The sequence below is a fragment of the Dreissena polymorpha genome, chromosome 8, assembly GCF_020536995.1.
Source record: "Dreissena polymorpha isolate Duluth1 chromosome 8, UMN_Dpol_1.0, whole genome shotgun sequence".
Taxonomy (NCBI): domain Eukaryota; kingdom Metazoa; phylum Mollusca; class Bivalvia; order Myida; family Dreissenidae; genus Dreissena; species Dreissena polymorpha.
In genome coordinates this window covers 59,199,933-59,226,091 of record NC_068362.1, presented here as the reverse complement: position 1 = coordinate 59,226,091, position 26,159 = coordinate 59,199,933, and the positions used below count along the sequence as shown (strand labels likewise).

The window sequence follows — 26,159 nt, the reverse complement described above, 5'->3', positions numbered from 1 at the left end:
TCTATACAAATATTTTTATTTTTTATTTATTTTTCCAATGCGGGACGATTCATAGGGATGACATAGAAAGTAAATAATTATTGCTAGCTATAAGAACATTCATTATAAGAAGACAGAAATAAATATTGCGAAATAAATATTGCTATTTTGAAGACAATTTATTATATGAAGACAAGGGGCGTATAACTCCAACCCCAAGTGTCAAACAATTCAAGCCAATGCCAATTCGGATTATTGATCAAATTATATCAAATTGCTCATTTGTGTGTTTACCATATTGTTTTCCTGAATATGTCGTTTTCTTATTTCATTCAATTGATTTCTTTATGTCCGCATGATTTCGATATCCCAAAGGAAATATACAGATTGACTTTCACTTGCATTTAATCGGCCATTAGGGCCATCAAATTGGTTCATACACCGAGAGCTGTCTGTTTTCGTAGAAACCGTATACGTCTTTTAATTATGAGGTTTACGATCATTACAGTAAAGGTTTTACGAATAAAACACAGACAAATTCTAAGGCCTTCTAACAAAAGGAAAAATAAATAAATAAATGTTGACCTCTGTATGTTATTTACACATGACCAAGAGTTTTTTTTATCGGGGGTCAAAAATAATTTTACCAAATCTGTGAGCAGTCAGTTACGCCGGGATTGACTCGTTATGTGTTTATATAAAAATTTTGCTTTTAGACAGTTAACTTCAGATGGAACTAAACGATTGCATTACCGATTTCGGAACCTGAAGACATTTTGCATAATACCTACGAATAAAACAAAGACAAATATTCAAGGCCTTCTTACAAAAAGTAGCAATAAATAAAGACATTTTACCTCTGTATGTTATTTAAACATTACCAAGAGTTGTTTTATATCGGAGGTCTACTCGTAACAATAATTTATTGTCTAGGCAAAAATGTTTTGTTTTACCAAATCGTTGAAGCAGTAAGTTATGCGGGTATTGAATTGCTATGTGTTTATAGAATTTTTACTTTTAGACAATTCTTCAAAACTTGGAACTAAACGGCTGCATTACGTCAAGATTTCGGAAGCTGAAGACATTTTGACGTACGCGTATAATACCTGTGAATAACGATGTGCTTTGTGATAGGTTATAATGTCTTTCAGGGAAAGCTTATTGCATTAGTATTACCTCAATGATTATTCTTATTTTATTCAGCCGCATCGAGCAAAACAAGATCAGCAGAATCCGCTCGGGTGTGTTCCAGCACATGCACCGGCTTCGCAGAATGTAAGTTTTGCCAAAGTCGCAAACGATTTTGTTAGTAAAACGTCAGTATATTGTTGTACAATTGTATTCATCATAAAAACGTACTTTACACAAAGCACTGTCTTTTGAAAGTGTAACTTTAACATTTTCAATAAGGTTTTCTGAATATATTTTCATCGAAGAATAGTGTATGTTACACGTAGATGACACGTAATTAAATATACACTTTTGAGGTACAATGCCCTTTTTCGGACAGTATTACAACTTAAAGAAGTTTCGGCGCGGGCAATCGCTGATTGTAATATATTTTGGAAATTGCAAGAAATGATTGCACGTCGGAACTGTCCCTGCAAAACCAAATTTGGTAATCGAGGGGAATGAAGCAGACCTTAACTCGATATAGTGTCCACCATTATCCACAAGAATGCCAGTTACGCTCGCTTCATTCGCATGAAGAGACGATCTAATCGAATCATTCCAATCAAATGTGAGGATAATTTAATCACCGCTGACAGGCACAAAATTCTTAATCTGTAAATGGATTGATATTCTTGGAAACTTGTCCCAGACACAACGCTACGTTTATTCAAGTTTGCGTTTTTCTCCAGGATATATTGCTGACGTTTATGAGCTGCTTGTTTGGTAAAATTAGCTTATTTTCAATGTAAAATGTAAATCTTCTCTTAAAAGAAAAAAACACATAAATAACACAAACATAGAAACCAGCAAAAACAGATACATGCGCTTATCGCATTTATAGGTAATACATAAAAAATCCCTACTTTCTATACATTATGATTCGATGCTCTTGCGTATACCTTCACAAAAATGAAATAATTGAAAAATATGTGCAATGTCGGGTTATAAATTCATGTTTGATGTTATATCTGTTACCTGCTTTGTTTTACCAAGTAGGAAATATCCCGCGTAATTAATATTGCAATTATAAGTAATTGTTTTCATCAAACATGAAAGTGGCCTTGGAGAAACTATTTAGTAATGTTGATGGATCTTTGAGGAAATGCGATATTATTAATTGAATGAGTATGTCTAAGTATTACAGCATATATAAAATAGAGTTAGTAGGGAAAAGGGACTAGAACAAAAGCGCATGCTGTTATTATCAGCGGTGTATGATGTGACTTCAGTCATTTAATTTATTTGTTGTCCCATAACCTTTCCCATCCTAAATGATGATACAACGTTTACAAATTGCCACAAGTACATACATTCATTCATACAATTATATACTGCATGCATCGTTGGTATGTGCAATTAATGCACATTTCGACCATAAACACACAACTTCCTGATATATAACTTTTGCCTCTAATAAAAGGGATACAGAAAACTCGCGGATAATTTATTTTTGCAAAGAGAAACACCTGCCAGTTGTTTATTTAAAACATAGAATAATTTACATATGCTCGTGCATGCTATCTACACGCTGAGTCGATAAAAAATCTGACCTCGAAGTTGATGATAATCATAAACTCTGTACGGGCTAAATTTATATAAACTCGGGGCTTAAAGTTTATCAAAACGCAGTGCTAATAATATGCTCTGTGTTCCAGCGACCTCAGTAACAACCAAATCGACGCCATAGACGCCGGTGCGTTCGATGGTCTGGCGACATTGAATACCCTGTAAGTATGTTGAACAGTCATTTTCTATTAGCAGTTGAACGTTACTGCCTCATCCCTGTAACCTTACACGTTTACGAACTGCCCCTAAAAGCGAGTTGTGCACTGTTCTTTGTCAAAGTTTACGACTCTATTAAACAGAAAGTTTGAGCCTCGTTTTGGCAGAACCGGGTTAAATGCATGTGCGGACTGCCAAGGCTAATTTCGGACGACACTGTACGCGCATGCCCAGTTTTCATAGAACGCGGCTCGTTTTATACAACGATTAGTCAGGTTCATGATGGCATGTCTTAATTAGTTCAGTTTCAAAAATTAATGGTAGAATAAATAACAATAAACATACTCATTTCAAACCCAAGCTACAAACGCGTGTATAAAATCACAAACTTGAACAATTGACGTTCCAACGTAAGGAAGCCGACAGGTGCACCCTTTATTGTCATAACATTATCTAATTACCTGGTCTAATACAGAACAACAAAAGGGTTAATACAGTAAGGCGATAAACAGGTTTACAAACTGCTTGGAAACGTGCCACGAGAGGTTCGGTTGGAACCCCCTAGTTGCACCTTTAACACGCGGATTAGATACCAATCAACGTTGCTATCAATTCTAATTAGCTATTCTTTCCAGAATCATGTACGGCAACAAGATAACGGAGTTACCGCTGGGAATTTTCGACGGCCTGACGTCATTACAGCTTCTGTAAGTACATCTTGTGTAACTGGTTTATTGTTGTTTGTATTCAAATTCTTCCGGCAAAGTTCGACTCGTCCGTATGAGTCAGTCTTATCAAATAAAAATAAAAATATTGCAATAACTACTGACCCATTTCCTTTTTGAACCATTTCCAAATCAATTGATTTATAGCGTTTTAAATAATGCTTTATATTTTATTAATGTGACAAAACATTATATTTTGTTGTATATAGCCTTTAAAAGTATACCTTCCAATACAAGGATACCATCGTTGTTAATTTGCTAAGTCACTCGACTATTACTTTGACTGTATTTGTCTTCCAGACTTCTGAACAATAACAAGATTTCTTGTGTTCCACTGGAAACCTTCAAAGATCTACGCAACCTGAACTTGCTGTGAGTGGTTTTACTAACAAAGGAATGTCGGACCGTATGATGACCTTTACCATTTACCACTCAGATACGAATTTTGACACTTTTGCAGTACTTAAGAAAAACTAATTGAGCTAAATACCTTTCTAAAAAGGTTCGAATTGTTAAGACTTCATTTCCCGCCTTAAGGTACTGATGAGAAGCAAACATCATAAAACTTGAACAGCTTACACGTTACTCTCAAGCTGTTCAGGTTGTATGCAGGTTGAATGGGACCATTTTCATTTTTAGCGGGAAATGTTTAAGATTGGTTGAAAAATGAAAATTACATAATCATTATATGTCATATGTGTGGATGTACGCACAACAGCGTCATAAAATGTGTTTTGTATATTCTTGTACATATAAATTGAATGCATCTTTCTATATTCCTCTATAAAAATTCCAATTAATTGCTTTAAAATTGCTATTTTATAAGATAAATGTATATTGAGTATATATACTTTTCCAAAAGTACGTTTAGTCACTTGCAATTATACATAAACATAAAATGCACCGCATTATTAAATGTTCAGGGAAATGAATCTATGAACACTTTTATTCACATTTACTGTCAATAAACGCCATGTTCTTTTTGCGGTCACATGTTAATGAAGCCTTTTCCCCCGCTTTCTGCTTTTTGTATTAGAAACAGATTGAACACGTTATGTTTTTCATTTAACATTTTGACGCCAGATGTTTCTTGTTTTAATATCTTCTTTAACCATGAATAAGTGTAACCAAGATACAAATCAGCGAGGAATTGTGAAATGGTTGTTAATATGAATTATAATACCACATGATTTTGAAACTCGATCCTTAACCTCCAAGGATATTAATGATATTCCAAGCCTGCCCCGGGTCTTATCTTTAGGACTCCGCATTTGTCAAGACACCTGATCGAGGAATCTCGGTAAATACCATACTTACACCGCATTATACACATTAAATCCGTATGTTCCGTTTAAACTGTACATTCATATTTTCGGAAAATAAAATTAATTATGTATTCTAAATTATAAGAGCGACATTTTGACAGAGCAGTATCGTCTGTTCTTATGGCATGTGTTACAGTTAATTTTATACGAAATTCAATGCATTGGTTACCCCCTATATGTATATATTTAGACCTTTAGCTCTTTCACTTCATTGCCAAATTGACAACGCAACAATGCCATGATTATCACGAGTCAGTGATCTAGAGAATAATTAAACTTTAAAAAGTATTGCAGAGTTGCATCATGACGTACTTTTACAAACGTTTCCTACGATCCCTTTAAGTCGCTATGAAATGCGGGTGTTATTGTTGCCAAATTTAACAAATCGACAGGATTTTAAAAACATTCTTACCAATTACCGATGCACTGGATGCTTTGTTGACTGTTAACAATTTGGCAAGCCCTTATACCACGCTTTATCGGCATCACTCGAAGCGCTGCATGCTACGAAGGTGAAACACAAGTCTTGAAATTCCAAGGCTTATTTCAATTTAAACTTCGGATAAGATTTCTAAATGTTATAAAAAAGTTGCGCTCTGGGAATGTTCTTGCCCAGCGAGCCTTTGGCTGTAAGGAAACGCTAAATCTGGGAGGATGACAGTGTAAAGGAGAGCGATAGTAAAAGTCTTATCCAGGAAATTTTCAACAGGCTTTTGTGGATTTTTGAGAGAATTTTGAGCGTGTCTACATATGCATTTTATGTTCTATCTACAATGATCTCGGCACGTTTAATTGAAGCATGGCGATAACATTCGGAAGCTACTAACATATTTATTTCAAATTACACATAAAATGACAATAAAATAAATTTCTTTGCTGGAATTAATATATATTGCCAAAAAATGTTGGCTTCGACAGGGTGATGAGCGTCACGTTAAGATCTTCACGTTGGTGGCATAAACCGCAAATGGCATTTAATCAATAATTTGCGAAAAATGCAAATATATATTGGTTTTAAAACTGAAAAAATATCATTCACAAATATAAAATATGTCGTCATTTTTTTTTTATTTTTGTGATACATTAGTTTCTGTTACCAAAGTGTATTGCAGTTGAACAGGAAATCCATTTTACATTTTATGCCGACTATAATTTGAATATCAGTATTTATTTTGTCCGATTGGTTCCACACAATCGTTGAAATAGAAATATTTTAAAGACCAGTTCACGTGTTCACGCGAATCATATATTTGAATATTTTTTTGGCAATGCAATTTATTCGTTTGAGTGACGATTTTAGTTTAACGATGTATTTAAATGTATATTGGTCTTAGGAAGAAATAAAAAGCATTACAAAAAATAACATTTTATGAACATTGCCTGTTAACTTAGCGTCCTTTTTGAAACACGTCACATACCTTAATGCCGTATAGAACCGGAAACACTTTTGAATGATACGATTTTAATTTAAAAGTGAACTCTTCCCAGTAGCGAAACAGACATAAAATATAAATTTCTTAAACGATAGCATATGATACATTAAGGTGCGTTCTATGTATTATGTTTGAGATAACACGCATATTTAAAATATATTATAAATTAAAAATCCCATGCTGGATTTTGATGGCGCTTTTTGAAAATTGCAGTTAATGTTTTATTTTTTATTTGCTCGTTTCAGGTCTTTGTTTGACAATAAAATCGAGTCCCTTGCGAATGGAACTTTCGCGCCTTTGCAGAATTTGCAGACGATGTAAGTTGTAGTGGCCATCTGTCATCTACGGGAGCTAACTGACTAATTGTTTAATACCAAATCCTTCGGTAGTTATCTTACTTGAAAGAAACGTCACTGTTCTTCGAGTATGATTTTGTAGTGCAATTAAAGAATTTATTTGAAGTAATTTAGTTGTCATCTTAACAAGTAAAACAACATTTAGCGTTTTGAATAACATATTTTAATAAATCTAAAAAGAAATCTTTACGATTTAAAAATGTACGTTCTTGTGAGACTGAGTAAAAGACGAACTACCGCTATTTAAAATTTCGCAATTTTAACTAGTAAAGCGTTTAACAGTCTGTCGTGGGTATTTTTTATAACAACTTTATCCGGAAATTTCGCACCTTTTCCTACAGGCACCTGGGTCGGAACCCGTTTATATGCGACTGTAATCTTGCCTGGCTTGCCGACTTTCTGTTGGTGAACCCCATAGAGACCAGCGGCGCACGCTGCGAGAGGCCTCGCCGAATGGAACGCAAGAAGTTGAGCGGCGCCGAGTCCAGCAAATTTAAATGTAAATGTGTTTTTATTTAATTTATTTGGCCTCGTTTCAGGAAAACTTCGCTTTAAGCATGTAACTAAAGTGTCGTCTCAGATTAGCCTGTGCAGTCCGCACAGCTTTATCAGGGACGACACTTTCGCTTTTATGGTTTTTTTTTGTTTAAAGCAAACTTTTCTTAGCGGATTTCTAGTTTATGCGGCAAATATCGTCCCGGATAAGCCTGTGCGGATTGCAAAGGCTATACTGGACGGACTTCATAGAATAATTGGGCCACAATTGGGAAAACGATGATTAATGCATTTGCGCAAATCATCCTAAATTAGGGACGATACTTTCCGCGTGTGTGCAATTTTTCGTAAAAAGGATATCTGTTCTTATCGAAAATTAAATCGAGGCGGAAAGTGTCGTCCCTGATTACCCTATGTGGACTGCATCTGTGACGACATTTAATGCACATGCATTTAGCCCCGTTTTTCTAGTACGAGGCGCATTTAATATATTTTACATTTCTGTTCATTTAGTAAAAACGAATTAATAACATACTTCTACCGAAATCTACTGTACGCTGTACATTATTTTACACCGTCTGTTATATCCTCACATAGGCACAGAGGAGTACCGCACGCGTCACGCCGGCCGGTGCGCGGTGGACAACAGCTGTCCTCTCAAGTGCGACTGCACCGGCACCACCGTCGACTGCTCCTCCCGGCGACTGACGTCGGTGCCGACGAATCTGCCGTCGTACATCACCCTACTGTAAGAGACATTAATGATGCTTTTTGTACAATTTTGTTTCTTCTCATGTTTACACAGATGTACTTATTGTTTTGATTACCTAAATGGCGCTTTGCTTTGAATTAGTTTTATATATGGTAAAATTTGCTTTTACTTTAAAACATGCACATGCTTATCAAAGACGACACTCTCCGCTTTTATGAAATGCTTCGTCTGAAAGGATTACCTTTTAAACGAAACCCCAGTCTGGGCGGAAAGTGTCGTCAAAGATGAGCATGGGCGGAATGCACATGCTCATCTTGGACGCCAGTTTACCCACATGCATTTATGTCGATTTTGCCATAGCGCCACTCAAATAATAATTAATTACATACATCGATAAACCAAAATCATGTCTTATTAACGCACACTTGACGCTTACTTCGTACTCAAATCAATTTACATGTTATACAGCAAGCAGTTCATATTTCAGAAACCTGAAAGACAACCAAATTACCAAACTTTCTAGTGGTGCGTTCGATGGCCTGCCAGATCTTAAACAACTGTAAGTACCACATACAGCAAAAATACAGCTGGGTAACTGTGTTATCACTCAGTCAATATTCCTAACGCTTAAAACGAAACTTTAAAGTGACATTGAGCTTCCCTTGAAGGCATTTCTTATTTTTCAAGCAATAGTCCGTGCTATTTCACTCACCCGAATTTCGGCGTCGACGTCTGCGTCTGTGTAATTTTACTTGAAATATCTCTGTTTTTTTTTTAAACTAAATGTATTCAATTGAAACCTCAAACATGTGTTTGGGGTCATTGTGCGAAGTCACTTACCAAGTTCCATGACTTTGACCTGCAATTTAACAATTGTGTTAAGGTGAGCTTGATTCCAAAGTTAATTTATTTAGCTAGATTAATCGGTAAGAATTTAAAAATCTTATTTCTCGGCCTGGTCACATGTCTTGTGTTTATTGTTTTAATGATCATCTTTAAGTTTACATATACTTTATAACTGCTCCCAACACTAAACTCCAAATATGTCTTTGAGGTCATTGTATGAGGTGAATACAAGATCAATACATTGAATTATCGAAGCTGAATAAAAATCATGCGCGCTGTATTGGGTCATCTCTTGTTTATGTAAATCATACATTTGGGTTGAGACGTAAGCTTTTTATCAATACCTGTTCAGGTTTATCATTTTCATGCATCGCGTATACATTTTACAATTCTTTACGTACATTCGTAAGATACGTCTATTACAAGACGAACTACATGCTCGAATTCCAGTAATCGTAATATCCGGTGTTTGTGATTGTTGTTGTTGTACTTGCATGCACTATAATAATGCGTACCACGCATAGGGACCTGAGTGACAACCTGATAGAGATCATTGAAGACAACACGTTCAGCAGTCTGGAGAATCTCATGGAACTGTGAGTACGAAATACATAACACTATATTATATGTTACTTTGAATCACAAATGATCAAAATATTATTTGACAGTGTGTTGTTATTTTACCACTTCGATTTCTTTTTTTTTTGTGGCGGTATTTTTTTTGTTATTTGTTATCGTTCCGAAAACGCATGGTGTATTTAAGCCACTTTTGTGCGCTTAAATGTGTATTCAAAGAGACATAATAGATAGAAGTTTCGGAAATGAGGTCACAAATGAACTTGCTAAAATATTAATTATATTAATTTAATAATAACTTATGTTAAAATAAATTATATAAATATCAAATTTTGATTTTAAAATGGCTCGTTTATTCAAAGTTTTGTCTAGGAGGCCGCAAAGTTGACCCCCGTACCGTAATAGAAGATCTATTAGACTTAACTCTTTTAGTGCTGGAACCGAATTTTGAAGGCCTTTGCAAACAATTCGGATCCATATGAGACGCCACAGAAAATGGCGTCTCACCAATACCCAAACTGTGTGCTATTCTGATAGTATTCTTTGAAAAAAAAACCAAGAAAATGTTATTTTAGAAATTCAGCAGACGACATTTTAGCAGACGACAAATTTCCCAGCATGCAAAGGATTAAGGTCTCATTTTGTTTTCAGGAACTTGGCTAACAATCGTTTAGAGAAGGTTTCCGGACCGATTTTGGCTGGACTGAGATCTGTACAACACATGTAAGCGGTTCTACGTTTAATTGAAGTTTTAAAATAGTAACAATATAAATATGTTTAATTTGACATTATGAGTCGGTTCAAATAATGCATCTTCGTATTTTATATCACACGTTATTTTGTCATTCATCTGTGGATTGTGCTTTTCAACCTTTTGGAGTAAGAATATTCCTATTGTATTAACTAGTCATTTTTTCAGAACTATTTTGCTATCAACGCTCGTAAGATAAGTGCCAATTAACATACTATTTTTTTCACAACATGTTTGTCATAATGATACAACGCAGTTTACAACTAGATCTATGCAGTTTAGAACGTTTTCTTGTGTCTGTAAATAATACACGAAACCTATTCGTTCGAAAAGATTTATAGTTACAAATGATACAATGCATAATATAAATGCGTGTATTTATTAAATGTAGTTGTATATGTATTTTATACACAAGATATGCTTGCACTACAGCTTTCAATAACCGAATATTACCTCCCCTTTCCCTCAGATCACTGACGAGTAACCGTCTCACGTGCATCAGCAATACCACGTTCAGGGACGCTCCGAATGTGAAGAAAATGTGAGTACAAATCAATAACATGTATATTCAATACCATATACCTAGACTGAATCGCCTGGGTGAAACCGGCGAAAATCTAAAAAAGTTAATCGGGCATCGGATCATGAAACATGACAACGTGAGCTACACAAAAATGTAATGAATGATGGCTGTATTTTTGATAATTTATAATTAAAAAAAATAGCATGCGCATACAAACAAAAAATACTTTCAGAAAACGTGGCCATTTGTTATTTTCAACTTGCAAGAATGTGTACACTAAAATGTATAGACTTATTTGTAACTCTTTAAATTATTTTATTGTACGTGTCGTATCTAACAAAGCCAAATGCTTTATTTGGCAGAATATGTTTTAAAATGACTAGGCTTTTATTTATTGTACATGATGCATTGTATGCATAATATTAAATGTATTGTATTCATGTAAACTTGAATGATATGTATGCGGTTGCTTTTCTTTTAGCGATTTATTTAACAACCAGATCAGCTGCATACAGGAGGGTGCGTTTGACTCGGTGACTGGACTTACTTCATTGTGAGTAGTTTATTCGTTTATATCATTAAAAGTGAACCATGCATATTTCAGGTAAAAATATTTGAAAATAATATGACCAGTGTACCGTGTAATGAATCGAGGAAAACGTCGAAATATAATGTATATGACTTATTCATATCGATTTCTCAAAGTTACAAAACTTATCGATTACACTGAAGTAGTCTTGGAATACTGAGCTTCATACATGTGCGTAAAGTGTCGTCTCATATTAGCCTGTGCAGTTCGCACAAACTAATCAGGGACGACGTTTTCCGTTTTATAGTACTTTTCGTTTAAAGAAAGTCTCTTTTTAACGAAAATCCAGTTTAAGCGAACAGTGTCGTCCCTGATAAGCCTTTGCGCACTGCACAGATTTAACTTGGACGACACTTTACGCATATGAATTAGATCCTGTTTTCGAAGAGCGCGGCTCATTTCTTTTTACGCGCGGCTTTCAGGAACTTGATGTCCAACCCGCTCACGTGCAACTGCCACCTGAAGTGGTTTTCCTCGTGGCTGCTAACACGTGACGTCCTCGTGGGAAGCCTTACATGCTACTCCCCACCGGAAGTGCGCAACAAACCGTTCCGCGAGGTTGACCGGAACAAGATGATTTGCGAAGGTGAAGGGAAATCCACAGTTTAATTGCTAGTTTTTAATAAACTATATGCAGATCTTAACATTATTTTTGAACAAAAGTTTCAACGTTCGTCCCTTAAAGGGATCTTTTCACGGTTTGGTAAATTTACAAAATTGAAAAAAATGTTTCAGATTCGCAAATTTTCGTTTTAGTTATGATATTTGTGAGGAAACAGTATTACTGAACATTTACCATAGTCCAATTTAGCCATTATATGTATCTTTTGACGATTTGAAAACCTAAAAATTATAAAGTGTTGCTACGCTAAACGATTGAACAATTTGGAGAGTTCTGTTGTTGTCGTTTAAATTTACGAAACTACGAAGATTGCTTATACAAGGTATAAAATACTTATTGTGTGTATACTCGGCGAAATAGCCGAGAGGGCTAATTCGTTTTTACTTCAGACTAACTCCAGGACTCCGGGGGTCACTGGTTCGAGCCCTGGTACCGGCTACTTTTTTTCCTTGTTTTAATTTTATTCTTGATTTTTTACTGGAGCTTTTACGATCCAATGTTTACATTTATCAATATAAAGCATTTAATGACAAACTTCAAAATATGCCAAAATCTGTAAAACGGCCCCTTTAAAAGCCAGATTGTGTTTATCAACACGGCCTAAAGAAGGCCGAAAAGAGACAATTTGTTTTTGTAGATCTTAGATCTTTTTGGTTAAAACTCAGAATAGAACTACGATAATAATAAAAAGAAAAGAAAAAACTCTTTAAAATCTACAAAACCAAAGTGTGTATACAAATAATGTATACGATAATGTGTATGAATTTTCTGAAAGTTGTTTTAAATAAGAATGTCAATCTGCTTTTTACAGAACGGAACGATATCGGCTGCAATGTAGGACTCCCACCCTGTTGCTCCGATCAGCCCATCGATCGTGAGTGTAACATTTTCGATTTGAATTAATAAATGTGCATACAAATCCTATGAAATTTGAAATACAAAACGCCAAGTTGCAATCCCTCTCCTTTTAAAGCTGCCTTTTTTTCAAAATCAAAACTTCGTAGATAAGGGGTTCTTATAAGAGTTTAAGTGACCCGCGTCATGTGAAAATGAGTCTTATGTCATATGTCGCAATCGAACACTCTGCTCAATGCCAGCACTGTTCGTTATGATGTCACGCAATGTTTCGTGTTCGCGTTAGCGGACAGAACCGCTCATGACCAAACTGCGCGGATGTGCAGGCAGGGCTTGAGCTACGCTGACCGCATATGACATACGACCCATTTTCGAATAACGCATGTCAAATAATAAAATAATAATATGGGATCCTGCTTGTTTGCCAGCAGATTTGAGCAGTAACTGCGATCCTCGGGTCCAGTGCCCGGAGAAATGCACGTGCCAGGGAACAGAAGTGCGCTGCAGTCGACAGAACTTGCGTAGTATACCCACCGGCATCCCGCTCGACACGACGGAACTGTAAGTGGGGAATGACGATAGTTTGGCCGTCAAATTCCTATGTACAATTGTGTCTCGTTCAGACAAAACTGGGCATAATGCATGTGCGTAAAGTGTCATTCCAGATTAGCCTGTGCAGTACGCACAGGCTAATAAGGGACGACACTTACCGCTTTTACGACATTTTTCGTTTAAATAAAGTCTCTTCTTAGCAAAACTCAATTGAGGCGGAAAGTGTCATCCCTAATTAGCCTGTGCGGACTGCACAGGCTAATCTGGGACGACACTTTACGCATATGCATTATGCCCAGTTTTCTCAGAACGCGTCTCAATTATATTCAGCTCTTGAATTTGTGATATACCGAATACCACAATAAACATACTAATGACTACGCACTGGCGGCTGTAACTAAAACTCAACTAACGTTTACCATTAACCATACAAGTCATGCTGCTACAAATGAATTTCACCATGACTTATTCATATTGCAACATATGTATTGATTAAATTTTGTTAAAACATATTTTTGTTTAAAATCCGATTTTTTTTTAAGCAAAACCGATACGTGTTGTGTTTGAATTCGCTGTGAATGCATGTGGTAATACTTTGCAATATTCTCTCAGGTACCTAGACGCCAACGCTATAACGGACCTCGAGAGTGACGCAGGCGACGTGGTCAGCGAGATAGGACGGCTCAGTAAACTGACCAAGCTGTGAGTAAACACGCATACATGTAGATGTATTCTACGTGGATATATACATATGAGCCGCGGTCTGAGAAAAATGGGCATAATGCATGTGCGTTAAGCGTCGTCCCATATTAGCCTGTACTGTCCGCACAGGCTAATCAGGGACGACACTTTCCACTTAAATGGTATTTTTAGTTTAAAGGAATTCCCTTTCTACCAAAAATCTAGTTTAAGCGGAAAGTGTTGTCCCTGATTAGCCTATGCGGACTGCACAGGCTAATCTGGGACGACACTTTGCGCACATGCATTATGCCCATTTTTGTCAGAACGCGGCTCATATAATATTTCAGGAAATTAAAATGGAAAGCCTTACTATTCAAAATCGGTTTCCAAAGCAACAATAATTATTTGAATGAAACTACCTTTGGTACATAAAATGGGTCAGCGGTGTTTGTAGGTACGAATTTAATGGAGTTTTCAATACTTTTGGGGGTCTAGATTACACCTGTCGTCGTTCTGCTTTAAAATTGATACATCCAAATTTGAACTGCATCAAAAGTATCAAGATATGAACTATTTTGATGGGTACAAATGTAGGTGATTTTATGACAATTGCTGTTTATTTCGATCTTATTTGTTAATAAATACCATTCTTACCGTGACCATATAACAAGGACTTACTCTGCAATTTGCCATATTAGAGTATAGCTATAACTAGATTCATTTGGCTTAAGACCTTTGTTTTTGGCTACAACTTTTTCTTGATACAAATCCTTACAATTACCAAAATTACAAGATTTTGCCATAGTATATCAACTTAGGCTACATAAAACTTTTAGCCAGGGAGAGCCCCGCATGTTTAACAGTTTGCATAACATTTATGTTTCGTTTGCAGATATGATTTAATTTTTAATCGAGTATTGAACCAAGCAATACTATTTTCATACACTCCTTGCCGTATTTCAGGGACCTGAGCAACAATCAGATCCTCTCTCTGCCTCCGCACATCTTCAGCAACCTCTCTCAGTTGTCCACACTGTAAGTACTGCACGTTTTGTTTCCGTTTGATGGTGATGATGATGATAATGATGATGATGATGATGATGATGATGATGGTGATTATGATGATGATGATGGTGGTGATGATGATGATGATGATGATGATGATGATGATGATGATGATGATGATGATGATGATGATGATGATGGTGATCAAGATGATGATCATGATGATGATTATGATAATGATCATGATGATGTTGATAATGATGATGATTATGATGATGATGATGATGATGATGATGATGATGATGATGATGATGATGATGATGATAATGCTGATGATGATGATACGCATTTCGATTCGTGTGCAATCGTTTAGAAAATCAAATTTTATTAAAGACCTGTCCTAAAAGATTTAAGTTTAATAAATCTTCACTTCCAACCCTAAGATACTGATTTACAACAAAAGGCATAAGACCTGATTTCGCAGGCTGTTCAGGTTTTTATGCTGGTTGCATATAGCAATTTTCTTTTTTTTTTAGCGTGAAAGGTTTAATAGGAAATGAATCGATAAACAATCAGTCATCATTGCTTTGTTAAGGTTTAAACGATTTCGACTTGTTGATAGAAGAATTGACAATGTTTTTTCGAAACGTGTCAGGTATTATTAGAACGCTCTATTGAGCGACGTTTTGTATTGTCTGTTGATAATTAAACAATACATTATTGTTTGGATCGACATGTCACAAATGCAAAATGTCAACCGATGTTTATATTATTTATATGTAAATATGGGCTACATTAAGTAGTTTACAAACTGAGTTCGCTCTGGGAAAACTTAGATTAATGCATGTGCGTAAAGTATCGTCTCAGGTTAGCCAGCGCAGTCCGCTCATGCTAATCAGTGGCGACACTTTCCATTCGTATGGCATATTTCGTTTAAAAGAGTTCAATTTTTACTGAAAATCCAGTTTAGGCGGAAGGTGTCGTGCCCGATTAAGCTGTGTGGACTTCACATGCTACTCTGCTTCGACACTTTACGCATATGCAATATGCCCGTTTTTCCCAGAACGCAACTCACTTTTCTCACTAATTTGACGAGACTTGACTCCCTTTTCCAGCATATTGAGCTTCAACAAGCTGCAATGCGTATCCGCAAGGTCCTTCAACAAACTGACGGAGCTTCGAATTTTGTAAGTAGAAACCGGTGTTAATTATTGTCATGTTCAGAATTGAATGAGTAGCGTTATGCATAAAACGATCGTATTTCATGTGCGACCAGCGTAACTTCTGATTAGTCTTCGCCGGTCACGTGATCCGTTTCGTTAATATACAACATCGTATCATTATTTAATTACGAATATTATATTTAAATCCCATTCGTATCATTTTGTATCAATTATAGTATGCCATTTTCCAGATCTCTCCACGGGAACAACTTGTCATCGATTCCTTTTGGTGCATTCAACGACCTGAAATCTCTCAGTCATCTGTAAGTAATATTATGTGAAATATACAACATCTCATATAAATATTTTAAATTACTTAACGTTGTTAATAATTCTTATCAGTATTACATGCATACAACTTTTAAGATGAAAAAGAATACTAGTAAATATTAACATTATTATTTTACTAAACTACTCAGACCTGTTCAGGAATTATAATATTTCCTATTGAGCATTTTTAAGAAGACGATCGCTTTCAAGTTCCATACAATCAATTATAGTTTGTTCAAAGTTAGTTGTTACAGTTTTTTAGACTTTATGGGACTTATTTTAATCCAATACTCTGTTCAAGTGAAGCTCTGTCACAAGGTCTTCCCACTAAAACTATATAGTTTTATCCGTAACTGAAAATATTCGAAGCTCTTCTGAATAAAACACATGCACATGTCTGAATGGCAATGTTTAAGTAAACAATACGTTTTTTTACCCCTTTTTACTTAGAAGCTAAGTGAAAATGGCAAACAGCATAAAACCAGAACAGCCTGCGAGTAACACGCAGTCTGTTCTGGTTTTATGCTGTTTGCAGCTAATCAGTACCTAAGGTTTGGAGATAAAGCCTTAAAAACTTGCATCTAGTAAGAAAGGTCTTCACTTAAACATTACTTTCTAATGGACTGCAAATGCGTGAAAATACGTACCTAAGCAGTAAAGAGCTATTGATATCACATTCGCACATTTTACTCATAGGGCGCTGGGCGGTAACCCGCTGTATTGCGACTGCGAGCTCAAGTGGCTTGCTGATTGGATGAAGTCAAAGTTCGTGGAGTCCGGCATCGCCGCCTGTGTGGGGCCTCCCTCCATGTTCCAGAAACTATTGCTGACCACGCCCTCCCATCACTTCGAGTGCAAAGGTAGTCACTCACATACACTGTCCTTAAAATTTTCGCTCTCAGGTTTCATCTGGGATGTTTATTTCCAGCATATTATCTCACGAAGAACGCATGGACACATGCTCAGGACAGTTCCTTATTTTGTGACGTGCACCATGTAGCGGTTATGATGACATGTATGTTCAAAAAACGAATTTTAGTCTATGTGTTGCAGGTTTTAATGAATATGTATAGTGCAAGGACATTCATCGTCAATAACAAAATACGTATCATAAAAATAAATCTTGATATAATCAAGCAAGAAGTCAAGAATAGTAAATCCCAATAAGGTCTTTCTAACTATATATGCATACAATGAACTTTTTACCTTCTTGTCGATTGCTCGGATGGACACGCCGGCTCTCAGCGCAAAGGTAGCCGTGCGCTGCCGGTCCACCAGAAGACAATGAAATGAGTATAAGTATATGTCACAATGTAATAAAAATGAACAGCAATTGAAAAAGAGAAATGCATAGCAAACCTTCTTACAGGTGACCCTGATCCCGAGGTGCAGTCTAAATGCAATCAGTGCTACAAGAACCCGTGCCGGCACAACGGCACCTGCACGCCCTTGGGCTTCAAGGACCTCCGCTGCGACTGCGCCCCCGGGTACCATGGCAAGCGTTGCGAGGAGGAGATAAATGCGTGTTTCGGCAACCCATGTCAGAACGGCGGCGTCTGCAAGATCAAAGACATGAGACTTCTGTTCGGGAGCTTCATGTGAGTTCTTTCATCGGGCCTTCCATCATGTTAATGTTGCGCTTTTATTTTGCTCCTTTGATCCGCGGTTTGGGAGAACTGGGCTTAATGCATGCGCGGTAAGTTTCGTCGCAGATTTGCAGGTGCAGACTAATCAGGGACGACAATATCCGCCTTAACTTGATTTTCGGCTAGAGGAGACCTCCATTAAACGAAATATTCCAGAAAAGCGTAAAGTTTCGTCCCTGATACAGTCTTATCTGTGACAACACTTTCCGCGCATGCATTTAGCCCAGTTTATACAGAACGCGACTCAATTAAAGCGCTAAGCTCTATATTTTGGTATAGCTATGGCATTATTGTTTGTAAATACTTTTGTTTGTTATAATCATATATATTAATATATTTTAATAAGTTCTTGTTGACTGGAAAGGATGTACTTAAATATTTTTGGAAGTGTGTTTAATTACAAAAATAATAAGACACATGTAGACAGAAAAACGTATTATTTGTTGTATTCAATGCATTATCGAGTAATTTGCCTAGCATATATTACTAACAATTAAATGTGATATTACTTCAGGAGTGTATTTTGTTGACAAAGCATACCGATTGTCATTATCAACAAGGTATACTTGCTAATTATCTAACAATAATTGAAGAAACACTGTCAGTGATAGATTCTTGTTATTATTATCGTAACTGTTATTTAAGGCAATGCACATCTTGCGCACACAATACAATAGTACAATACGTACATCGCCAAACATTTGCCTGTAAAGTCTTTTATTACGATATATGGTCTTCTTTCAGGTGTCTTTGCCTGCCCGGTTTCGAGGGCGAGCGTTGCGAGATCAACCTTGACGACTGCAAGGGACACACGTGCAAGAACGGCGCCTCGTGCGTGGACGGGGTTGAGTCGTACACTTGCATGTGTCCTTCCGGTTGGACAGGTGATGAAAGCCGTCTATTTAAGCTTCGTTATTGCAAAATATAAACAGTATAGAGTATAGGCGAAATACTGAATGTTTGGTATATAACAGTACACTGAAAGTTAAATTGAGCCTCATTCTGGGAAAACCTTAACGCATGCGCGTAAATGTCATCCCAGATTAGCATGTGCAGTCCCTACATGCTAATCAGGGACGACAACCTTCCGCTTAAAATGGATATTCGATTTCAGGAAACTTCCTTTAAACGAACAAGCCCTTAAACGTGGAAAGTAATGTCCCAGACGTGCCTGTAGCCTGTGCGGGTTACATAAGCTTATCTTGGACGAAATTTTACGCATTGCATGAGGCCAAGTTTTGGTGCTTATTTTAACTTTCAATGTAACTGTTATATACCAAATATTCATTATTTCGACTATGCTCTATTAAAAATTGATCTTATGAATAATATAAATGTTCTCTTAAGGAAATTCACTTTGATTTTTTTGGATGCCATTACTGATAATAAAGTGAGCTTGAAATTAGTGCTCCTATGATAAACATACTTTGTAAACGTACTGTCATTTAAAACCACGTTAAATGGTAGTTTCTAATTGTTTTTCTTTTTACACTCTCATTATCCTATTTGGTATGCACATTTCAGGTGCTAAGTGCGATCAGAAAATTTCATTTTGCACTGAAGAATACAATTACTGTGCAAACGGAAAATGTGTCGACCTAGGAACCGACTACAGGTAACCACAGAGGCGTCATTTAACTTTATTACACTAGCGTGATTTTTGGACATCTTTTATATATTTGTTTGTTTAGTGTGTATGACTTTCCGCCGTTTTCAACCCTTGTCCCTCCATAAGAAGCAAAGTGAAATGCTTTTGCAAACAGCATAAAACCAGAATCCCCTGTGAGTAACTGGCATTCTGTTCAGGTTTTATGCTGTTTGCTGCTCATCAGTATCTAAGGTTTGGAGATGAAGCCTTAACAACTTGAATCTAGTAAGGAATGTCTTAAATAAAATATAACTTTCTGAGGGACTACACATGCTTGAAAATACGTATCAAAGTGGTAAAGGTTCTCATCAGGGTCTGTGCTGTTTGCTTAAAGGGACGTCTGTAAGAAATATTCTAAATATAGAAATAAATATACTAGACATCCCTAATTTTGGAAATAAATTGATCCAATTTAAAAGGATGGGAGAGTACACTAGGCATAAATGGGTTAACAGAATAGTTGTCTTATTGCGGTGGTCTGTTTACACATGCACGCATGCCTGGGTAAGCTTGTGTACCAGTGCTTATTTCACAGAGCTGTGCGTGCTAACTGACATCTGCCCTTCCTAGAACAGAGGTTAGGAGCGATCGAACGTAGAAAAGACTTAATGACATATACCTTAACACGTGTCCGGGTCAGCCATCGAACCCTCGAAATCGGCGTCCAGCAAATTACCGACTGAGCTAGCCGACCCGATTAAAAAAATAATATTTTTTTGTATGCAAAATATGTTTCTCATAAGTTAAACTTATAAGCGTAAATTCACATGAGTTTTTATACGAACTTTACTGTATAAGAACTGCTGTGACAATAGCGAATTAAGACCAGATTAAGTATTGTGTTTTAGAAGTATTGGCATATTTATAAATAATTTAAACTGAAGTCGATAATGCGTTTTTCTTCTGTTTAACAAATAATAGCAAACAAATGTAATCTTTAATTCAATTTATGTGACAAAGCCTCAACAAATTTTCATTCATTCAGATGCGACTGCCAGGATGGCTTCTCGGACAAGAACTGTTCAACGAATATCAACGAATGCGCGGACCACATCTGCCAGCATGGGAGCACGTGCGTTGACGGCATCAACGCGTACACGTGCACCTGCCGGCGCGGCTACACTGGAAAATACTGCGAGATCGCGCCGGTTGATATCGACCTGTCCAACCCGATGGCGGGCCTGTGTCAGAAACACGAGTGCCAGAACAATGGTGCCTGCTACCAGGAAAGCTCCTCCTCAGATTATTTCTGCAAATGCGTCGCCGGCTTCGTCGGAAAGAAATGCGAGAAGCTCGCGAGTCTCTCGTTCATGGCGATCGATTCCTACATCCAGCTGCCCAAATTCAACTTCCAAACCTTTTCAAACATCACCATCACCTTGAAGACTAACTCTAGCCAAGGCCTGATCATGTACACGGGCATCGAGGAACACTTGGCTATCGAGTTGTACAAGGGCCGCGTCGCTGTCAGTTTCTTTGTCGGTAAGGAGCACGTGCCGTCGCAGTTCAGTTATATCTTCAGCTTCAGCAAGATCGACGACGACAAGTTCCACACCATCGAGCTGCTCGTGAGTCAGCGGAACTTCACGATGCGCGTCGACGACGGCGTTGCTAGGACGGTGATTAACGAGGGCAACCATCAGTACCTCGAGGTTGACGACGACATGTTCCTGGGTGGGATTCCGAAACACATCAGCGAACGGGCGCAGCGGAGGTTTCACATAAGGGACGGCTCTAGCTTTAAAGGTATGCTTTTACAATAATGTAGTCATATTCTTCAGTCTATACTCTTCTAAAAAGTTTATTATAATTAATTTATTTAAATCGCTATTAGTTTGGTCGTTAATAATAATCAGCATAAAAAATATACCCTGACCAAATAATATACATTGCATAGTAAATGTTAAATTTGCATGCGCAATTTCGATCATGTTTCTCATAGCTCGTAAACTAATTAATTTAACATTTTTACAATAAGGTTTTCTGACTGTTCAGTCATATTTTATATTAAGTTTTGGCACTCCCCCTACAAAAAATATATAAAGTAACGCGATTTCCAAAATAAACAAAGTTATAGGACCCTTGTCATGCGAAAATAGGTCTTAATTCCAATTCCATGTGCGGTCAGCTTTGCTACAGACAAGCCTGCTTATAGGTGCAGTTTGGTCCCGCGCTACGGTGTCCGCTAATGAGACCACGAAATCTTCAAAGCAGACAATGTAGATTCTGACAAGACTGCGCGATTTACCAGGCTGCGCTGGATTTACGCTGGCCGCGTATGACCCATTTTCGCCTGACGCCTTTACAGTTTTTCTTATCTTTTTCACTTTTATTCACAGGATGCTTCGCCCAAGTACTCATTAACGGCAAGCCCCTTGACTTCATGGTGTCCAAGAAAAACCACAAGATGACACCCGGTTGTAGCATGCCCGACCCTTGCGAAAATAATAAGTGTAAAAATAAATCAAAATGTCGCCCTAAAAACAACTGGGAGTCGTATGAGTGCCGATGCACACGAGGCTATAGTGGCGAGTTCTGCGAAATAGGTGAATATTCGTCAGATGGTAGCTATAGTAAGTGATCTGCTTTTTGGTTTGTAGCCTTTCATTTTCTCGTTTTTCATTTGCATGAAGTCATATGTTCTGCTTCATTTCGTTAATTTCCGCATTTGATCATCTTACGGATTCGATTATTTTGTAATTTATCTTACTTCAATTCATTCTTCATCTTAAAACAACACACACAATTTAATTGTCCTATTAAGAATTGAATAAACGAGCCAAACACTCATTTTTCGTAAAATCGCTTGATTACATTACCATGCATATAGATATTTAATATGAATCCATTTCTCATCCTACACATTAGCCTTGTTCTGGGTAAACTTAATTCAACTTAAAGCATAAAGGCGGTGCGTTAAGTGTCGTCTGTGCAGTCCTCGCATGATTATCTAGGACGACATCTTTGCCGAGACGGGATTTTCTTTTAGAAGTGTCTTTCTTTAAAAGAAAAAATATAAAAGCGAGAAGGGCCGTCCTTAATGAGCTTGTGCGCAATGCAAAGGCGTATATGGGACGACACCACATACATGCATGAATTAAGGCAAGTTTCCCCAGAACGAGGCTAAAATATCAAAATATAAATAACGTTGTCGAATCTCATGTTTCAGCCCCAAGTTGCAAGAGCTCGGTATTCAACGACATTTACGTGGATCCCAAGACCAATTGTCGGTCACGACGGCAAATCAAATACCGGCGGTGTGAGGGAGGCTGCGGAACGAACTGTTGTCATCCGACGAAAATCAAAAATAAGAAAGTGAAACTGTACTGCGCGGACAAATCCTCATACGTCTACGACTTGCCCGTGATTCGACAGTGCGGATGCAAAAAGTGTTGAGACTAATCACAGTCTGTGTTATTTACAGAACTCATTCATGCATTCATTTATGTTAGAACGTGAACATATTGGCTGCTATTGTGAAAGTGTGAAAATTCGGGTAATGTTTTACATGTATATTTAATTACAGACGTGATTGAACATGATCTAGACGTAATGTGCACGTGGAAATATGAACTCGTTAAAATGGCAATGATGCGATTACTAAAATTTAACGTGTTGCGTTAACTTTGCGAAAAGCAAACACTAGAGAAATCGAGCGGAACATGTGTGTGACGTGTAAGACTGACGTCGTTTCAAGCCATGCTGACGTTACTTAAGACGACGCGTATATGAATATTTTTCTGTCTGAAATGTTGAACAATATAGACGGTGAAATATGCACGCAATGTGTGGTGTTTAAACACTCGAGAACAATATTTTATGATTAATTGTTTCGTTATGCAAATTTATATATTTGGAAAACTAATATAAATGTCTGTGGTGTCGATACGCATGCATATACATGTAGATATTCGTACTTGAAATATGCATTTACTTTATGATCATCAACCATGGTTGTATAATGTCCATATATTGTATAGATTTTTATGTCATTATATATTTATTTTGGAATATATTTTCTACAGGTGTTAAGTTACTCACCTCACATTTCGAATTGCCATTGATTCTACTTTTAGCTAATACGTTCCTTATGTAATGTTTTCATATTTAGGCAGTGCATAAAAAGAACGATAATGAATTGCTAACGGTTTTGAAATAGATTTCCGAGTGAATTTCTCTTATTTGGAAGTAATAACCTGTAAGTACGCCTTCTAAACGTATCTTTTTACAATGATAATACATGCACACAATTAAAGGGTTTTACTCCATACCATACGTTCTTTACGATCGACCGAAAGTCCTTTATGACTTCGTATTCATAATTGTTAAATTCAAAACAAATTAACTTATTTGTTGACATAAAAGATGTAAAAAAATATTTGTATTTTTTGTAAATCTGTATTTTAACTTCTTCAGATATATTTTGACGTTTAAACTGTAAGGTGTGTTATTATTCGTTTCGTAAATATCGGTTATTCAATGCTTTAATCGCTGACTTGTGGCGAGGGTATTTGTTTAATTGCCAAATTCTTATTAAATCTCTTTGTTACCATTGTGTGCTTGTTTTACGGGAGCCAAAAAACGCTGAACCTTAACCAATGAATTGCTACATGCCAAGTTTATGCATATATTTGTTTAGTATGTCATACATTATTGCAACGAGCGTTTCATCGGCTAGATTATTAAAACTTTCGTTACTTGTTCAATCGCGTGTTACTTGGACAGTTATATGTCCCATTTGTTTGTCAATGTTTGAAAACAAAAACAACGAACGGCCATTTTAAAAATGCCAAGAGTGTTTTTTGTCAACAAATAAAACCCGTTCATGTGAACATGTCAATTTAAATATCAGAATATCAATTCGTTTTGTCCGTCATTTGTTTGGAACAATAAATCTAAGATTTGATTTTGCTTAGGTGTTATATTCGTGACAATGTCAAGTGTAAAACACGTCAATGTATTTTTTAATAAAAATAATTTGTAGTATTTTCAGATTGGCTTACTGTAAATTGCATTCGTTTGCCAAGTTTGTCGGCCAGTAAATAAGTTCTTTCTGTCAAGAAAATATTATTAAATTGTCAATTTGTCACCATTTTTCACAGTCTTTGAAATGCTCGTTGCCATTGTACATTTAATGTTAGCGTTTTCCATGTCTAATAAATTTATAACAAATGTTACTGGTGTTGTTATTTTTACAGATATCTATGCCTAGTGGACTCTCCCATCCTTCTAAAGTGGATCCATTTATTTCCAAAATTAGGGATGTCTAGTTTATTTATTTCTATACTTAGAATATTTCTGACAGAAATTCCTTTAAGCAAACAGCGCAGACCTCATCTGGGTCTACGCTGTTTGCCAAGGCCCTTTTTTTCTAGACGCTAGATGGGTTAAATGTACTTTGTGCTAAATTATGCTTTAAAAACCCTTAGCTATTTATTACATTTTCTGCTCCAAGGCGTTGGTCCCAGTTTTTAATTATTAGTGTTTGTTTTCGTCGTGTGTTTTTGTCCTGTGTCAAAATGTATGAAATAACAATTCTACGTCATGTTCAAGTCGGTTGTTCAATCTGACATACTTTCAATATACACACTCATTTATTTCTAGGTCAATGATTCTTAACTTAAAACGATATGAGTTTTTTGTCATCTAAGCACTTCATGTTAATAATAAGCTATTTTAATAAACGTTTGTGCGTCGTGCATAATTTTCAATTCTTATTTGAAGCTTGTGTTACACAAGAAATCGTGTCTATAGCTAAATTCATCTGATGGTTCCGCGAGAAATGTCCGAGTAAAAACAACAAAATATTACCTAATGTAAAGCGATGAAGAACACAACGTAGCATATCGCAAATGTTACATTTAACAACTTAGATTTTACGTATGACAACATATAGATTTATATAAAACCTGCAAAGAGGGTTTTCATTTTAACCCATTTATGCCTAGCGTCTAGAAAAAAGGCATTGGCTAACAGCGTAGATCAGATGAGACGCTGCATAATGCGGCGTCTCATCAGGGTCTGTGCTGTTTGCTTAGAGGAATTTCTGAAAGAAATATTCTAAATATAGAAATAAATATACTAGACATTCCTAATTTTGGAAATAAATTGATCCAATTTATAAGGATGGGGCGTCTTATCTGCACGCCGGGTATGCGACTACTTCGTTGACGGATGGCACTTCACTAACAGAGAACAACAAACGCCACGCGCGAGAGGTAAGTTCCTCTGTTTTATTTAAAGTTATATCCTAAAGATTAGTTTTTAAGACAAGACACATGGTCGAGTTGATAAATGGTGTATCCTTTTGTATTGGGAATACACAATTTCACGGAAGAATGGTACAGTTTTGCCCAAAAAATAGAAAATTCGATCGGAAAACAGCATAAACTGGATGAACAGTAAACATTTTAACAAAATAAAACTACTTAGAATTATTGCAAGAAAGTGTT

At 36.6% G+C, this 26,159-nt stretch overlaps 1 protein-coding gene across 3 annotated transcripts in view; it reads left to right on the top strand.

The window, feature by feature from the left end:
* LOC127842455 (protein slit-like) overlaps nucleotides 1–24,884 on the top strand; it is a 66,503-nt gene extending 41,619 nt beyond the window's left edge. For 2 of the 3 annotated variants that reach the window (XM_052371977.1, XM_052371978.1), the window contains exons 6-31: nucleotides 1,183–1,254; nucleotides 2,808–2,879; nucleotides 3,510–3,581; nucleotides 3,900–3,971; nucleotides 6,603–6,674; nucleotides 7,055–7,212; nucleotides 7,806–7,956; nucleotides 8,408–8,479; nucleotides 9,291–9,362; nucleotides 9,994–10,065; nucleotides 10,563–10,634; nucleotides 11,098–11,169; nucleotides 11,628–11,791; nucleotides 12,639–12,701; nucleotides 13,114–13,243; nucleotides 13,847–13,936; nucleotides 14,879–14,950; nucleotides 16,036–16,107; nucleotides 16,335–16,406; nucleotides 17,110–17,273; nucleotides 17,783–18,011; nucleotides 18,804–18,943; nucleotides 19,584–19,674; nucleotides 20,693–21,453; nucleotides 22,047–22,280; nucleotides 22,877–24,884. In XM_052371977.1, the coding sequence (XP_052227937.1) occupies nucleotides 1,183–1,254; nucleotides 2,808–2,879; nucleotides 3,510–3,581; nucleotides 3,900–3,971; nucleotides 6,603–6,674; nucleotides 7,055–7,212; nucleotides 7,806–7,956; nucleotides 8,408–8,479; nucleotides 9,291–9,362; nucleotides 9,994–10,065; nucleotides 10,563–10,634; nucleotides 11,098–11,169; nucleotides 11,628–11,791; nucleotides 12,639–12,701; nucleotides 13,114–13,243; nucleotides 13,847–13,936; nucleotides 14,879–14,950; nucleotides 16,036–16,107; nucleotides 16,335–16,406; nucleotides 17,110–17,273; nucleotides 17,783–18,011; nucleotides 18,804–18,943; nucleotides 19,584–19,674; nucleotides 20,693–21,453; nucleotides 22,047–22,280; nucleotides 22,877–23,103 (3,538 nt within the window). In that variant the 3' untranslated portion in view covers nucleotides 23,104–24,884. The remainder of the gene's footprint in view (nucleotides 1–1,182; nucleotides 1,255–2,807; nucleotides 2,880–3,509; nucleotides 3,582–3,899; nucleotides 3,972–6,602; nucleotides 6,675–7,054; nucleotides 7,213–7,805; nucleotides 7,957–8,407; nucleotides 8,480–9,290; nucleotides 9,363–9,993; nucleotides 10,066–10,562; nucleotides 10,635–11,097; nucleotides 11,170–11,627; nucleotides 11,792–12,638; nucleotides 12,702–13,113; nucleotides 13,244–13,846; nucleotides 13,937–14,878; nucleotides 14,951–16,035; nucleotides 16,108–16,334; nucleotides 16,407–17,109; nucleotides 17,274–17,782; nucleotides 18,012–18,803; nucleotides 18,944–19,583; nucleotides 19,675–20,692; nucleotides 21,454–22,046; nucleotides 22,281–22,876) is intronic. The other variant, XM_052371979.1, reaches the window with a different exon arrangement.
* Nucleotides 24,885–26,159: the final 1,275 nt, after the last annotated feature.